At 40.1% G+C, this 17,700-nt stretch overlaps 1 protein-coding gene across 2 annotated transcripts in view; it reads right to left on the minus strand.

Annotated features, from left to right (window-relative positions):
* Positions 1 to 17,700, minus strand: part of PITPNB (phosphatidylinositol transfer protein beta) — a 61,912-nt gene that overhangs the window by 35,033 nt on the left and 9,179 nt on the right. For both annotated transcript variants that reach the window (XM_082667691.1, XM_082667692.1), the window contains exons 4-7: positions 8,842 to 8,933; positions 8,175 to 8,182; positions 7,575 to 7,649; positions 5,904 to 5,987 (exon numbers count right to left, since the gene is read on the minus strand). In XM_082667691.1, the coding sequence (XP_082523817.1) occupies positions 5,904 to 5,987; positions 7,575 to 7,649; positions 8,175 to 8,182; positions 8,842 to 8,933 (259 nt within the window). The remainder of the gene's footprint in view (positions 1 to 5,903; positions 5,988 to 7,574; positions 7,650 to 8,174; positions 8,183 to 8,841; positions 8,934 to 17,700) is intronic.

Below are 17,700 nucleotides of genomic sequence, written 5' to 3' on the forward strand. Positions count from 1 at the left end.
AAGTCTACAAGGAGAGCAACACCGCAGAGAGAGTTAAACGCTAAAAGCAGTCAACAGTTACTCTCAACTAGAATAACGTTCAGGGCTGTGTTTGTATTAAATCCAGCTGCAGTGACAGAAACCCTCCACCAGGTGGAGTAAAAAGATTCAAGCTTCACTTCCAACTTCCTGGTTTCTTAACTCCCAACCATTTCACATTTGTCCTGATTTGGGAGAGTTGACTACTTATCCTCTCAAAATACTGTTTTTACTTCTTTTACTGTTTTTACTTCTTTTACTGTTTTACTTCTTTTACTGTTTTTACTTCTTCTTCGACTGTTTTTACTTCTTTTAAAGCAAGTAATATGCAGGACAGAAATTCAACCATTTCAGACGTTTTAAGAAAATTTAGCTCATTCAAGTAAAACCAGAGTTCATTAAAAACAAAATAAAAACCAAGGAATTAGACTGAGACTAAAACCTCCAGGAGTTAAGGTGCCAGGCTGAGCATGGAGAGGTGACTACACCTTCAGGTCTCCCTACTGAAAATCCACCTCGTTGGCCCATGCACAGTTAACCAAGCTCCCAATTCTAGCATCACTTTAATCCTTAAAGAGCAAACTTTAGGTACTAAAAATTGGCCACTGGTATGGCAGACGTATCCTAAGATGACCCTTTTCCCCCAGTGAGTCACAATCTTGTGTAATCTCCTCCCCTGAGAACAGGTGGAAGCTGTGACTTGCTTCTAACCAAGAGACTATGGCAAAGGTGATGGGCTGTCATTTCTTTGATTAGGTTACATTACACGGCAACTCAGTTTGTGGTGATCTGTCACGTAGCAACAGAAAACTGAACACTGAGTGAGAACATCCCCCCCCCAGTCCACTGGGCATGTCTCTGCCAGACCCTGACTCTTCTACCCCATCCCCCTGCCATCTAATCTAGCTGCTCCCGTTTGCTGAAGAATCACTGTCACCACCATCTTATACACACTTCTTGACCTCTATACGTAAGCAAGCAAATACATGCATATAGATATTATCTTTTTCCCTCCACATTATATTGGAAAGGATAACCTATCAGTACAAAAGATTCACTCCCTTCTGGTGACTACACTGAACTCCACCATACGGGTGGAACCACGTTTTTCATCAGCTCCCCATCGATGGAGAAACATTTAAGACTTGAGACTGTTTCCTTATAAAAATCTTATGCTTATACATTTGGTACTTCACATTGAGTAGGACCAATTCCTAGAAGTGGAATTTTGCTGGGGCAAAAGGCACGTGCATTTGCAATTCTGCGACAGAGGTTGTGCGACTTACACGCCCACAGGGAATGTATGTGAGTGCCTGATTCCTCACCCCCGGCCAACCCAGGTGTTACAGGTTAGTTTCTTCATTGCCCTCAAGCTCATCAGGTTCATCTGACACCTATTCACAAGTCACCACTCTGTGAAGAGGGGATGGGTTCCTGAACACAGAACAAGACACAGCAAAGAAATGAACAAGAGCTGAAACTCAGCACAGGGGAAAACTGATGCCAACGAAAGTGAAATCCCCCGGAGGCAGATCCTGCAGGACACACAGGCTTTGGACAGAGAGGAAGGTTCCCAGAAGGGAGGCCAGAACAAGAAGTGTGACGTGGCCAGTGGCAGACCAGCTTGAGGAGAGGAAGACAGTGCTCAAGTGGCAGCTTGAAAAGAGACAAAGCAGACAGGGCCTCTGCTCGGAAGGAGTCAAGTCAGTGGAAAGAATACTGGACTGAGTTAAAATTTCCACTTCAGGCATCAGCTCAACGACCTTGAGAAAAACGCAGTTTATCTGGCCTTAGTTTCCTTACTTGTACAATAGGACCTCCCTGTTTAGCCCTGAAACCAAACTATGTGTAGCTGCAGAACTGTGTTCAAAGTAAATCGTATGGTGAAGACTAGTGTAAGACATGCAGAACTGTGCTGGGAGAGGGGCAGAGGGAACTTCCCAGCCCCATGCTCTAGGCACTCGTCCTAACAACCAGAGTGGTTTCCAAGAAACTTACGGTTCTGCAAAGCACAGTTTGAAAGCACTGAGGCCTAGGTAGCTAAGGTTCCCCCTTCAACTCTATTATTCCAACCTCTCCCTCAGCGTTGGATAACGCACCTGTACCTCTGCTTATATTCTGCTTGCCTGCAATTCACTCATTCATTCAACATACATTCACTGAGTACCTATTACAGCCCAGGCACTGTTCTAGGAGCTGGGGAAGCAAGGGTTAACAGTACAAAGATTCTTCCCTCTGGGGTTCAATTTCTATTTAGAAGGGAGAGAAAAAAACAAACAAACATACATCAGAGCAACGCGGGTAAGAGGGAAAACTGCAGTGAGAGTGGGGGTGGACCGCTCCACCCATCAAAACGCTACTTGTCATCATATTATGACTCTTCCTCAGTCTTTTCAGACCTCTGTCCTCACAGATCATTTCTTTTCTCTGAAATCCTGATGCACTCTGGACCAAGCACACACCCCCACCATTTGTTAACTATTTCACTGTACGGGGTTTGTCTCACCCAGAGTGTAAGCCTCTTGAGGGTACTGTACCATCTTGAGGAGCTACCGGGGGCTATGCCAGCAGCACAGACTGAGCCCCATGATATGAGTTGACTGCTATGACAACATGGCCATTTCAGAAATGCAAGTGCATTCTTAAAGCTTCCTTTGACACAGTGGGCTATAATTTCCAAGGAACATGAAAGTGCAGAATCAAAGGAACAAATTAATTCAACAGAAAACCAAACTGGATCTGGCAAGAAGTAAGGAGAGCCAGGTGGTCCAGGTGTTTGCAATAGGAGCTAATCCTAATGCAAACATTAACTAGTGGAGGCCAAGCAGATGGGGGTGGAACCTGAAGGGAGAGAGTGGGGCAACCATCTGTGCCAGCAGAGGGGAAGGAGGAGGCTGTGCAGAAGGCAGAGGCAGAGCCCGAGCCCCATGACTCCCCGTGCTCCACCCACCTCAGCCTTCACATGCCCCCAGGCAGCTCAGTGCTCTGCCCCTCACCCCAAGCCCCAAACTTGCAAGGGCACCCTCACCTCCCACCACACAGAGTTCCCCTCTCTCCTTTTATAGCAGAAAATATGCATGTTAAGGTTCTTTCTTTCTTTTTTTTAATGCCAAAAGGTTTTGAGAATCCCTACACGATATCATTTGTACTTGTAGTTTCCACAACTGAGAAAACACACAAACAAAAAGCTACTGTGCCACACATGTTCACAGTAGCACTATTTACAATCGCCAAAAGGTGGAAACAACCCTCATGTCCACCAACAGAATAATGCATAAACAGAACATGGTATTCATACACTGGACTATTCTTCATGCATGAAAAAGAATGACAAAATGACACATGCTACAAGGTGGATGAACCTTGAAAACATTATACCAAAGTAAAAGAAGCCACAAACAGAATGCCAGATATTGCTATGATTCCATCTATATAAAATATCCCAAACAGGTAAAACCATAGGGGCAGAAAACACTTAGTGGTAGCCAAAGGTTGGGGGGAGGGAGCAGTGAGGAGTGATGGGTAGAGGGTGTCCTTTCAGGGAGGTGAGAATGTTCTAGAACTAGATGGTGATGATGGTTGTACAACACTGTGAATGTATTAAACGCCACTGAGCTGCACGTTTAAAATGTTTGAAGTGGTAAATCTAATGTGTATTTTATTACAATAAAAAAAGGTACTGTGAATTCAGTAAACTTTAAACTAATCTTTAAGGTGTAACTTGGAAAACAGGAGCTATGAACGGTGAAAAACAAAACCACACATACATATGTGAACACTTATTCACTCCCCAAACAATGCTTGGTGTACAGATTCTAAGAACTCCTGCTAAGAATAATGACAATAATGGCGAACATTTATTAAAGCAGGCACTGCTCTAAGTGCTCAAATTTAATCCTGTGAGATAATCAGCCCCATTTTTCACAACATAAATCAGGAAGAGAGGTTAAGTAACTAAATAGCCAGTAGGTAGCAAGCCCTCAGAATTTGAATCTGAAGCCCATCTAGTTTCAGAGTGTATGTTCTCAGTGACAGCACCATGGACTCAACAATGCAGACCCCTCTCATCTGGGCCCAATCCATTCTCTCTCACTATCTATCCCCCCCCACCCCACACACACATCCTTCCAAAAAGAGAGCCACCTGCTGAGCCTCTGCACTGTGGTGCCTTCCAGCCAGAGCCCCTGTGGCAATGCTGCTATCGTGCATCCCGGGCCAGCAGTGCCTTCCCTCCTCTCTGGAGGTGAGGCTGCGGTGGAAGGAAGGGAATGAGGGCCTCCAGGGCTCTTGCACAATCAGCCTGAACTGTTCTTTCCCCTTGCACTGTTGCCTGCAAACATTGTTTGGGAGCCCATTTTAGCCTGAGGACAGGAACAAAGAACTACTCTTGTGCCCCCGGCAAAATGAAAGGTGCCTTGTGCTCTGCTGGAGAACAAGGTGGAATGCAAACCTCTGAGCCACAAGACTGGACCGTTTTGCTTGGCCAGCACAACTTAGTCAAACACCCGCAATACAATCCGAGTGCCTTCACCCAATCCCGGTGGGCAGCACTGCTGCTCCAGGCATCTGAGCTACCCTGACCTAGCCATCAGTGACCCACTCCCAGTGATCTTTCACCCTATCACCACACTCTTTAACACACATGAACTCATGGCTGGAAGAGATACCAAGAGAGATAAAGAGAGATAAAGGGGCCAAACAGACACCTGAATGTTGTTTTTAAAACAGAACATACATTCATTTCTAAGGATAAAAAAGTCCAATATAACTTCAGAGGTGGAAATAGCACTAAAACAGAATAACTTCAAATCACAGCATGACTAAAATTTAAGAATTTCTATGACAAGAGTCCCTTATCCGTGCTCACACTTCTTATCGGGGAGGGAGCCTTAAACAGAACAGGACCTGGCCTAGCAGAGGGTCACTGCTGGCAGTCCCAACCCCAGTGATTTCTGAGAAAAGGTCGAACCTTTGTTTTTGAAAGCTTACCTTTCAATTTCAATGGCAAAACCAGACATTTACTATCTGGGTTATTTCTGTTCAGCTTACAACACTGCTCAAGTTCAGGGAATAAGCACAAAAATGAAATGGAAAGGGATCCTAACCGAATGTGCCATGCTTTGCCATGACAAACCAAGGGCTGCCACTCTTATTGCAAAGTTTTAGTTCTCCAGACGAGCAGGAAGAGGGCCACCGGTTATTTTAGCACGTAAAAAATCCACAACGGTACCCCACACACTACAAGAACTGAGTTCACATTTATAAACTGGGGCAAAGTAATAACAAGGGTCTTAATTGCTGGGGTTGGGGTGAGGACTAAGGGTCCTTACTTTTTGGGGAAAAAAATTTTTTTTTAATTAAGTCAAAAGTCTAGAGTACAAATAATTACATCTAGTAAGACTCAAAAGAGAAAGCTACACAACTGTTAGACTGGGATATTCTACCATCAACCATTTCCCACAAATGACAACTTTAGCCCTGAATTACTGAAAATTTGTATGTAAATTAAATTTTTGCTTTCTTAATCAGACTTTAAATGTACAAGGGACCCATAGTATTTAAAGAAGCTCAAGAGAAAATTCTTTTGTAAAATAATGTTATTTTCCCCCCCCCCAATGAAAACAAACTCCTATGTATATCCTGGGTATACTGGTATTTCTCAGAGGGATCACTTGTACAAAGGTGAAATCCACACGAAAAAACAAATCACCTTCTCTCTTATTCTCTGATCTCTTTTGCTGCTCTGATCTCTTTTTGGACCCAGACCTAAGTTCCAGGCTTATTTCAGTGTAGAAAGGTAGGTCATACCAGAAAAAAAAATAAAACAATTTTTAGATGTAAAAGGCAACAGGTTAAAATGTCATCAAGTTGTACATCATACTTACTGCTGGTTCAACTTGACTTCGATCTGCAATATCTATGTGGACAACTTCAACAGTTTTCCATGTGTTCGGATCTAAACCGTGTACCTATATATGACAAAGAGAAAGGAAACAAAGCAAACTGTTAGGCAAAACTACTACACTTACATACATAATCTTTTATCTTTAGACTCTCGGAGTACATTATGAGGAATAAAAAAATCCAAATTGCTATTTCATTAAATTAGTTGTCTGAAGGCTGGAGGGATCTCAAAATCTTTTACCGCTGTAACCCCAAATAGTAAGTGGGGGTGGGGGAGGGGGAGAGGGAAGGGGATAATGCCAAATTAACAGAAATCTGTCACCATTATTTTCTGGTAGCCCTTAGAGATGATTTATACAAAAAATGTACCTGACCTATGTTTAACCCAAATGGTACATGACAAAGTCCTTGTAACCTCTAAGTCCTAGACAAACAGAAGGTGACATTATAATTACATTTTAAGAGGCTGCACTGTATGGTCTAAATCCTCTCCTGTATTTGATTATCCTAAAGCTATTCAGTTTCAGTAGGATGTCAATTCCTCTATACCTCATGTTGTTCAATCATTTATTTCTGAAACTCCATCTATGAACCCATAAAGAACTGTTTAAAAACTGCCAAAGATACGCCCATTTGAAAACTAAAAATGGCAAATTAAATCATACAGACTAAAGCATACCAAAATATCTCATTTCGACTAAATTTTAGAGCTACTGTAAAAAAAAAAACGTGAAAAGTCAAATGATCATCTCGAAGAAAAACTCAAGTCAAATACTACAAATTATCATTAAAGTTCTACTGATTGGCACCAATAACATTAAACCACAGGGAGAAAAGAATCTACAACAATTACCATAAACTTACTTTCCCATAACAGCATATCATAAGGTTAGAACAGTAGTTCTCAAACTGGAATGCCCACCAGAAAATAGACTGCTGGACCCCATTTCCAGAGATTCTGATTCAGTGGGTATACAGTGAGGCCTGAGCCGTCTGCATTTCTAACAAGTTCCCAGATGCTGCTGCTGGTCCAGAGATCACACCTTTGAGAACCACTGGGCCAGGGCATCAACCTATACCAGATGCCCTCCCAAGTTCCCTGCCAAACCTTACAAGTTAATGACTACACTGAGTCTTAACTGAGTTTTTGGTAATTTACTTTAGGGATAAATGTGCACCAATTTGTAAAAGGCAGGAGCTTGTCAACATTTCTGTAAATCAGTCAAAGTACCTTCTCCCTCCTGCCTTTTGGCCATTTCTCTGAAATCAACCCATATTCCAGCAAAATGGAATGGAGGTGAAAATTAAAGCAATCAATTTTGCTATGCAGAGCAGCTCTGGCAAATACACAGATGAAAAGATGAAAAAAATTATCTGTGAATTTTTATCTATGCTCTCCCTGTCCCAGGAAAAGAGAAGTGATGATAAAAACAGCAACCTCACCAAAGTCCACTCACACACCAGGGCAAGGGACTGACAAGGAAGGCCCGTTTGTTTCTGGCTGTGTGCTTGCCTCACCGCAATCTGACACACACCCCGGTGTGGCCAGGTGCTCATCTAAGGCAGGTGGCATCACTTTGGTGATGACAAAATGACTACAGTATTCCCATTTCCAGGGCCTTCTACACTGAAAGCCCAGAGTCAAAACTTACATTTTCTAATGTTCCCAAGTCTGGTTTGTGCCATGTTTCAATTTTAATGAAGAAATCATCTTTCATATATTCATTCTGCAGAAAACACAACAGTAAAATGATAGTGATCTTCCACTGGTTCTTGGGGCTCATGTCTGCAGGAGCTTTCCCCAGCACAAGTATCCATGCTTTGACTCTATAGGAAGACTGACATAGGAACACTGGTCCTCAAGTGACAAAGAACCATTAGCTGCCTACTTTTACAGACTTGTCAGGCCAACCAATTGCTGCATGCTTTTAAATAATGTAAACAACCCTGCTTGTCATACAGCACACAGGGCTAATAGTAAAGAAGCTGTGAGGTTTGGCGAGTGAATCTGGCATTCAAAGGAAGTAGCAGAAGCAAAATAAAGTGAATAGGGAGAGTTTTGAGGCAAGGCTGGAAAGAGCCCCTTAACAATGGAGCACGAGGTGGAGCGCGAGCTGCTGCCAGGAGCACCGAGGAGCAGCCATGCAGCAGTGGGCAGTTTTAAGAAAAGAGCAAGAAATAGTTGAAAATATTACTATATAAAGCAAAGTTTATAGATGAAGAGTATGTGACACAAAAAGAGTTTTACTCACCGTTACAACTGAGGCATAACGAACAGGTAGGCGACAAAAGGGGAAAAATGTCAGAATATTAATTGGAGCCAAAATTGTCACAATATTTAATGTCACAAAGATTAAACTACCTGCCAACACAGAACATTTGGTTTATATCTGCAAAACACAACTTCTAAACAGTGACACTATACGATACTTTAGATTGTGGAATCAATAATCTAATTTTAAAACAATGGTAAAAGAATAATGTCACAAAAGCAAAACATCGTTTATAAGGCTAACTTAGCAAACAACAGGAAACTGTTTGAGGAGTCTGTCCGTCATATTCTTCCTCTACTATGTGGCAATACAAGTAAAATACTGTTGAAACTACATCAAATGACACTTGTGCATGAGAATGACCTTTAAGGTTTCTGTATTCCTTTTATTTGCTCCCCGTGGAGCCTGCTTGGTCAACGGAGGACCTCAAGGTGCCTGTCATCTGGGAATGAACACGTGTCCCTCACTAGGGCCTGGGGGCGGGACCCAGCCCAGCTGCCTCTCTGCCAGTGCGTGCAGTGACTCCCCGACAACCCAAAGAAGGCCTTGCTTCGTGTTACCTTTCTCTAAGGCGCGGGCACCGCAGTCCCTTTCCTCATTAGCCGCAGGGTAGAAGGGTGAAACGGTTTCTGGGAACCAGACTTACTTGTTCTACAGTAGGGGTATGCGTTCCAGGCTTTCTCGTGAAACACCAAGGAGCCCTCGGGAGCAATCATCCTCACGAATGCAGGGACTTTGCTTTGAGGAGAGAAATACTGGATATATTTTCAACAGCACCATTAATTCTTCGTTGGCTGCTATCAGACTGCTTCAAAGAGTACTCAAATATAAAATTATTGTTTTTTAAAATAGAAGCAATTCTTTCTTATGGCTTTTGACCTACTCCCCTAATATGAGATCTAAGGGTTAACTGAAGCTATTCAACCTGCACATAATACAACACAGAAGTTCTCTCCTGCAGTTTAGACTACACCACATTGTTTCTTAATGCAGTATATAGTTGCCAAAATAAGATAACGACTCTGAATAAAAGTCCTTTAATACATTTTACAGAATAAACTTAAAGAAAAATGATAATGTGAAGGATCCATGTACAGAGTAAGATATTCAAATATGTTCAAGTATAACATTTTGTAGACTTGGAAAATGAATGTTAATTGCTGCCTCAAGTATGGTCAGAGTAGATGGGTTAAATATGTAATTAATACATGATGAGTTTCTGTAAATTCATGAGATAATCAGGAAAGATTCCAACAGATAAATGGGCAAAGGACATCCACAGACACACCACAAACAGAAAACACAACTGGTTAACAAACATGGAAAATCAGTTTTATCAGTCTTCAAAGCAGTACAAATGAAATGACCATTTTACTGATCGGTACCTACAGTACAGAAAGCAGTTTTACATGCACAGGCTTTCCACAGGTTGGATTCAAATCCCAACGTCACCGCTTAGAAGCTGTGTGACCTAGGGCATATTACTTGGCGCTCTTAACTTCCTCCTGTGTTGAACGGACTTCATACTATCTACTCCGCAGGGTTATTGAGAGGATTCCATCAGACAGAATCTGTAATGTGTTTAGCGATGGTGCAGTGCAGTGAGAGCCCACTAAACAGTGGTTACTGCTTTTTAATTATAATTTGACATGCAGCTGGGTGCTTTCATGTGCCTTTCTTCACTTTAATCCCTCAATAACACTATGAGTTAAGCACTAATTCATTATTTCATGTAACCAGCACTTAAGTGGCTGAATAACTGTATGTCAAAATGATATCCTCCAACTTGAAGCCCTGCGTATATTTTTTCCATCAGAGCTGCTTTCTGACAACTTTCAAGCACAACTTAATTTCCTAAACTAAGAGAAAGAACAAACTAAAGATACATGAGACCCAGAGAGGACTGCTAGCCCCATAGTAAGATTGAGCAGTTGAACAAAGATATTCCTATGTTGAATTTTGGAGACTAAGCAAGGTAGATGGAATGAACTCCACACCAGCCAGAGAGCTGCACAGCTACAGTAGTGTGGACAGTCCTTTCCTTGCCTCTGCAGTACCAAGAACGGTACAGTTTAGGAATTCCCTACAGTTTAACTCACCTGATTTAATATGTATTTTAAAAAATGCCGTAACTCTTAAATGCCTTGTTTACAGACAGATGAAATAAATGTATTCCAACCAAAACAAAAAACAAAAAAAGACAGGATACATGAAAATAATATCACATTAAAAGTCAAGGAATCTCTAAGCAGTCCAAATTATTTCTTCCATTGCTAAAAAACTGGAACCAAAACTCCTTTAAATGTAGGAGAGGTCTAATCAGGGTATAACATAATACATATGGGGAATGTTTTATAATACTAGCTACAAGATTACCTGTCATCTGAGAGAATGACGAACAGATTATATCAGTGGTTCACTTGGTCAACTTAGAAAAAGGCAGGAGAAAAGTAGCTGTGTACCAGCTCAGAAACATACTCTGAACTATTCTATTTATTCCTATAGTGCCCAATATTCTAAAAACCTTAATATTCATCAAGTTTTAAAATTTGCTGACACAAACAAGAAAATTGGCAGTCAGTTACTGACGGCCAGCATGAGCCAAATCTGTAAGGAAGTTTTAGTGTTTCATCGTCTTGCTTCCAAATGCCTATTGTCTTATTTCCAGCATGCTTTTTCTACCATGCGAATTCCAATTCATTTTATGTTTTGACTTAGTTAAAAACGACCAAACCTTTGAGCTAGTTTTGTTTCAAATTTACTGGTTTTTTACGTTTAACATGAGAACATTAACATACATCTCTCCTCAATGAATCTGACTAAATTTAGGGAAAATGTATAAATGGAGAAAATAAAACTGAATTTCACTTCTACTTTAAAGGAGAGGAATTTTCATTAATGGCAACTTTAATATATTCCTAACAAGGCAGGTCAAGTGTGCCATTCGTACACAACTGAAAGCACGTACCTTGTTTTCCACCTCAGTATCACTTAGGAAGTCACTTTAGTTAACATGCAGGAAACTCTGTTTTGGAAGCTTAGAGTCTCAGAAAAGGGACAAATATTAACCAAATTAACAAAATAGAGCTAGACCTTCAAAAACAAACAAATTAAAAAGGACATTCCTCCTCTTATTCCCCCAAACTAGTCACAAAATGTTGTCCTCATGATAAACCAACATGCATGACAGTGCTTACCTCAAAGTAAACACATCTCGATTTCAGAGTTTAAGAGTCAGCCACAGTATAATGTCCAGATGCACAAAGGTACTTTGCCAATACACAGCCCTTCCCCTACCCCATCTCTGAATACAAAATAAGAATACTTAACTTCAGGGTAAAATTCAACTGAAGTGTTTTATCAGTTGTGTTATCAATATTAAGATCTAACCTCAATATACCAATGGTTGTGAACCTATCTGTTGTGCAGTAAGACAACTTCGTCATAGTTGCAGAAGAAAACAAAGGGCTTATATGATTTAAAAGATACATAATAAATGACCATTGTGTAAACTGAACTTCTGATGTAGGAGCTTTTTAAAAAAATCTTGTTCCTGAGATAAATAATACCTTGGCAAATCATTTCAAACTGCACTTTTTCCAATGAAATGTTTACATCTTCTTGTAGACAAAACAAACAAAACCATTCAAAGTTCCATTTTTCCATCCTTCTCCATCCTACTGTAGATAAACATCAAAATGTAGAAAAACATGGGGAAGAATTTGAAGACTACATTAATTCGTCATAAATAATCTTTCATTTTATAATCAACTAAAATATACCTTAAAGACACTGGAGACCTCATTCATTCATCCACTAAAGTATTTACTGCCTGTCCATTTTGCCAGGCACCATGTACATAATGGTGTACAAACAGGGACAATTCTTACCCAGAGCTCACCTTCCAGGGAGGGAAAGAGAAAACAGGCCAGCAAACAACAAATGACAATGAAAATTACCTTTCCTGAAGGCTATGAGTTTTAAGGAACATAGCAGTGGGCAAGTGAGTACCTGCGGCAAGGGTACTCAGAAAGGCCTCCCTGAGGAAGTGACACTACAGTGGCGACTGGAGGGTGCAGAGGGCCAGCTATATGAAGACAGCGAACACCAGAGCAGGCAGAGGGACCAGCATGACCAAAGGTCCTAAGATAGCAAAAGATCTGGTCTGCTTGGGCCGCTCGGGAGGCCTCCAGCATGGTGAGACTGTAGTGAACAAAGAACAGAGGAATACAAGACAAGGATGATGAGGTGGGCAGGGTGCAGACAGATCACATGGGGCTCCTCTCACAGGCCTAAGAGTTTGGATTTTATTCTTTGTATGATGGGAAGCTACTGAAGGCTCGAAGGAGGGGAATGACACAATGTGATTTAAGTTTTAATATCATTCTGGCTTTGTGTGGAAAATTAAATGGAGTGGGCAAGAATGGACGGCAGCAAAAGTTAACTAAAAATGGATTAAAGAGCTAAATGAAAGAGCTGAACGTATAAAATTCTTAGAAAAAAACATAAATTGAATGTCAAAATTAGAAGTTTTTTAAGCCTCAAAGGATATAAGAAAATGAAAAAGACAACTCACAAATGGGGGAAAAATACTGCAAATCATGTATCTGATAGGAGACTAGTATCCGGAATATATGAAGAACTCTTACAATAAAAAGCCAACCCAGTTTAAAAATGGGTAAAAGATTTGAACAGATATTTCTCCAAAGATCTACAAATGATCAATAAGCATATGAGAAGATTCTCAACATCATTAATCAGCAGGGAAATGCAAATCAAAACTACAATGAGATACTACCTCACACCCATTACTATGGATGCCATTAAAAAAAAAAATTCCAAAAATAACAAGTGTTGGCAGTGATGTGGAGAAAATGGAGCCTTTATGCACTGTTGTTGGGAATGTAAGATGGTACAATCACTTCGGAAAAGTCTGGCACTTCTTCAAAAAGTGAGGAGTTACCGTATGCAATTCCAATTGTAGGTACGTGTACATGTGTATGTACATACCCAAGAGAAATGAAAACATATGTTCACAGAGAAACTTGTACACAAATGTTTATAGCAGCATTATTTATAACAGTCAAAAGAATGAACAGCAAGAGATGAATGCAGGGAGGCAACCGGAGAAGTCTGAGAGACATGGAGCTTGCATTAACGCAGTGGTGCTAGAGATGGAAGAAAGGGAGAGATATAAGGGGAAAAAAATTAAAACCTGACTTAAAATTCCCCAATTTGTGGGAAAGGAATAAAATCGCCAGACACAAACTGAATAACTTCTGGAAGGTATAACAAGACTCTAAAATTCAAGAGAATTATAAAAAACAAAAGGAGAAAGAAGTATTTTTCACAGAACAAAAGGAAAGTAGGAATGAGAAATGAAATATACCATAAAGAAGAAACTACATTGGAAAATGTCTGACATTCTTCTGAAATAGGATCACTCCTGATGTAGAAAACTTTGAACTATTCAAATCTTAAGACTCAGGCCTATATACAGAGAAAAAAATTATGTGTTGACAGCTAATTCTCGACTAAAGAACGAATTACTCTACTTGGCTGATATTTATTAATTTCTTACTTACTATACTTACTCAGTGATGCTCATATCTCTGTGAAACAACATATGTAATCAACCTTTGCATTCTCAGATGATTTAAACTTCTCATTTTTAAACACGAACATAACTTAAGTTCCTGGCAAATGACTCTTGTTGCTTACAAAAATGAGCTCTTAACTTGAACCACATGAAACTTTTAAACAATGATTTTCAATAAAACCTCTGCTTCGACCTTTGAGGAACGAGGCCATTTTGGAGCTGATAAAGCTTTATGAATTCTCCATCATCCAGGACTGAATGAAGTTGACTAGATTATAATGCTTATAGGGAATAAAAAACAGTAATGCTGATTTTCCCCAAGAAGGAAGAGAAAACAATAGCAAAAGGATTGGTCAGTGTGTCTGTATGAGGTCTCAGGACAGCTGCAAGTTTTTCTCTGAAATACCATCTTAAAAGCTGCACCACATTTCCTTGACCAGCTTCAAAATTCTTCAACCAATAAATTCTGTCTCACCTCCCCACCATCCACTATTAAGTGTATATTAAACAACCTTAGGAAACGTCCTCAAACTTTTTTGGCAAATGGGGTATACAACAAGACAAATATGTATGCATACAGAAATACCTGATTAGGTGTCAAATGGAGAAGTGACAAAAAGTGATGGTGTTTAAGGAAGAAGGATCAATATGAATGAAAGTAGTCAAGGAATGCACGGGACAGATCTGAACTGTGCTTAGGAAACCAAGCAGGTTATGAGCAACCTGACAGGGGCGGAACAGGTCACTTCTCGAGGACAATAAAGAGATGGGCTTGCTTAGAGCCAAGGGTTTTTACTTTGGACAGAGTTATAACAATTGGAGATACATGGGTAATCTTGAGTAAGTACCTTGTTAAGTTCAACTTTATTTTGGATAAAGACTGGCGACTTTAAAGACTTAGGAGAAAATGGGATGTGGTGAAATCCATGGTCTTGGAAGAAATTTCTCTGTAAACTCTTTTGGACTTCACTTTAGGAAATGGAAAATTTCCTCCCACAGGGCTTAGCAGTAAAGAGAGCGATAAAGAGGAGCCACAACGCCTCCTGGGTTCCTGGGCTATCTCTGCTACCAAACAGCAGTGACATATCAGCCAGCTACTGAAATCTTAGTTACTGGACCTAGTTTCCTCACTAGCAAAGGTTGACATGGGGAATGAATGAGCTCCCACCTAGAGCACTTACAGTGACCAGTACACAGGAAGTACTAGATCCTCTGCTTAGAATCACAATGGGTGAACACTCACTATAAGTTATCAAAGGAAATGGAAAGAATATCATCCCATAAGAGGACTATTACCTGAGACTCAGGGAAACCAGACATTTGAAATGTCCCTTGCGATGATCACTAAATTTTGTATTTATTTTATTTTTATGTAGGAAAAATATACTACTCAACCTCTACTGTAAGGCTGGTAGCCCTGAGAACTCCTTCTTTAACGTAGCATGTTATGGATGTATTAAATTTTGAATTTTTTAATACTTCACCAAGATTGTTTCTCAATCTTCTGGCTGAGATTAAGTGTGTATATCTTACCATGAAGTGTTTTTTGCTGAAATGGGAAAGCATACTGACCAGGGAATTCAGAGACCTCGATAGCACTTGGTAAAGCAGACCTCAGAATTCAAGTATCCCAAATGTAAAGTAAGGTGCTGGCAGCCTCAGCCAACCAACTTACCCAGCAAGGTTTGCCAAGTCTGCAAGCCTGTCTATCAATGCTATACAGTGACAGTGCACAGAGCACTATAGGTTTCCCAATGGAATAAGTCCTGGAAAAGGGAACATATATTTCTGGACACAAATTTAACTTCCTCAGGGAGAGAGAGAGAGAGCTCTAAAACTCTCTAGGGACTGTGGGTATGTCTTCAGCATGCTGAATGGATGCCCTTGCAGGACACTGAAGTCTGATGGGGCTGTACTGCCATCCCTAGGCCATGCCTGTGGTCTTTCCTCCACAGGAAGGCCTGAGCACTTGCTGCTAAATGATTCTTTACCCTTCCATAACAGTTATCCTGGGGCTACTGTGCCTTCAGTATGACACTGATGACTTTGAGCGTGGACATCTGATTGCCCTTGCTCCATGACCTCCCCTACGGGACCACAGCGACAGTGGGTCCCTGTTTTATTAACAGACAGCTTTTTTATTGTTTTTCATTACCACCAGAGTGGCTATTATCTGCCACACTGCCTGAGATCCATTACTGCCACCTTCTTTCCTTCTTCCCTTTCCTGTCTCATGCCTCTCCACGCTTCCATCCAGAACTGCCATCTCAGTGTGACAAGGCCAGCCTTCTATGAGCATCAAATAGTCCTCACCATCCGATCAGACCCCATCTCGCCCTTCTCATGGGACACCTGTGCTCATCAGTGCAGGCCCTTGAGACTGTAACTTGTGACCAAAAGAGCATGGGATTAGAAATCACAGAATCCAGGCTCAGTCTCCATCCCACCACTTACTACCTGTGTGACTTCGAGTAAATATGAAACTTAGTGCCTTCTTATGTATAATGTGTATACTGCCCATGTCTCAGGACTGCAATGAGGATTAAAGGAGTGCATGAAAGGGTGAAACCAAAGGGTACTGTGGAATGATTTCAGCTCCTTCTAGGAATGAAGAAGCAGCTCCAGAAGCTAGACTGTGCTGGGAGGGTGGCCTCCACAGCCAAGGTTTTCCTTTATTTAATTGCCTGAAAGGAATTCCGAACCTCATCCCAATAATCCCTCCATAATAATAATATCTCTTGCACTAACCATATTTATACAGCCCTCTTGAACTTAACAGATACATTATGTATGGCTGGAGTGTCACCTAAATCGGATATTTCAAAATTAATATTTATCATTCTTTACTTTCTCATTAAACAAAAATACAGAAGAGTAAAATAAATTTAAATCACCCATAACTCCACCACCAAGGGAAAAACATTCTTAACATTTTAATGAATCTCTTTCTAGGCATTTTTCTGATTAACTTTTAAAATTATATACAACATATTATTTATGTACAAATTTAGCAACTGGTCTTTTCCATGTAATAATATATCAAACATTTTCTCAATATTCCAACTCTTAGTTTTCAAACGAAGGATATTTTGAATCTATTTCAAGTGTATATGGACATCACAGACCAACAGAAAATTTTACATATCAAACTTTTTGGTTTATTTTAGATGCTCCAGAGAGTTGAATGTTTATAATAAAGGGAGTTTTTATATATTGGTAAAATTCAATTAATGAGTAAATATAAAATGCTAGAAAAGTAAGCTGAGTAAGCTGAGTAAACATAAGTAAATTCAATGCTATAAATATTATAGGTTATACCATCTAGAATGCTAAAATTCTCTCAAATGGCACATTTTTAGATACGCTTAAGGTGCTAACAAATTAACAGAAACCATGAATAACACAGTCTTTATGGATAACTGATTAATCAAAGTTATTGCCTTCATTCAAACCTGCATCAGAAACAAAGAAATGCTGTGTTCTAAGCGAAAATAAAAGTAAAATTTAAGGTTCTACAAAATGATGACCCACTTTATATTCATGTGTCATTATAAATGAAGCAATAGCCTCAAACAGAGAAAATATGAAAAATACTAATAATCACAACTTATCTGCAATTTTAAAAACCTCTATAAAACCCTGGCATTAATCAACATGAAGAGAAGAAAGCCAAGAGCAGAGCAGATTCCCTCTTCCTTTGATAAACTGGGGACACTACTGACAAAAAAAGACGCTTAAAAACCATTACTGATCTTTCACCCTTGGATAAATATTGCTATGCATTTTCTATTTTAAAATATTTATGCCAAAGACAGAGATTAGACTGCCAAATTTAGGAGAATGTGCAAAAGAACCTCTGCAAACAAAAGAGATAAAAACAATGAACAAAGGATTTGAAGGGTCAAG

This window comes from Grampus griseus (genome assembly GCF_964374135.1).
Source record: "Grampus griseus genome assembly, chromosome: 12".
In the NCBI taxonomy this organism is placed as follows: Eukaryota; Metazoa; Chordata; class Mammalia; order Artiodactyla; family Delphinidae; genus Grampus; species Grampus griseus.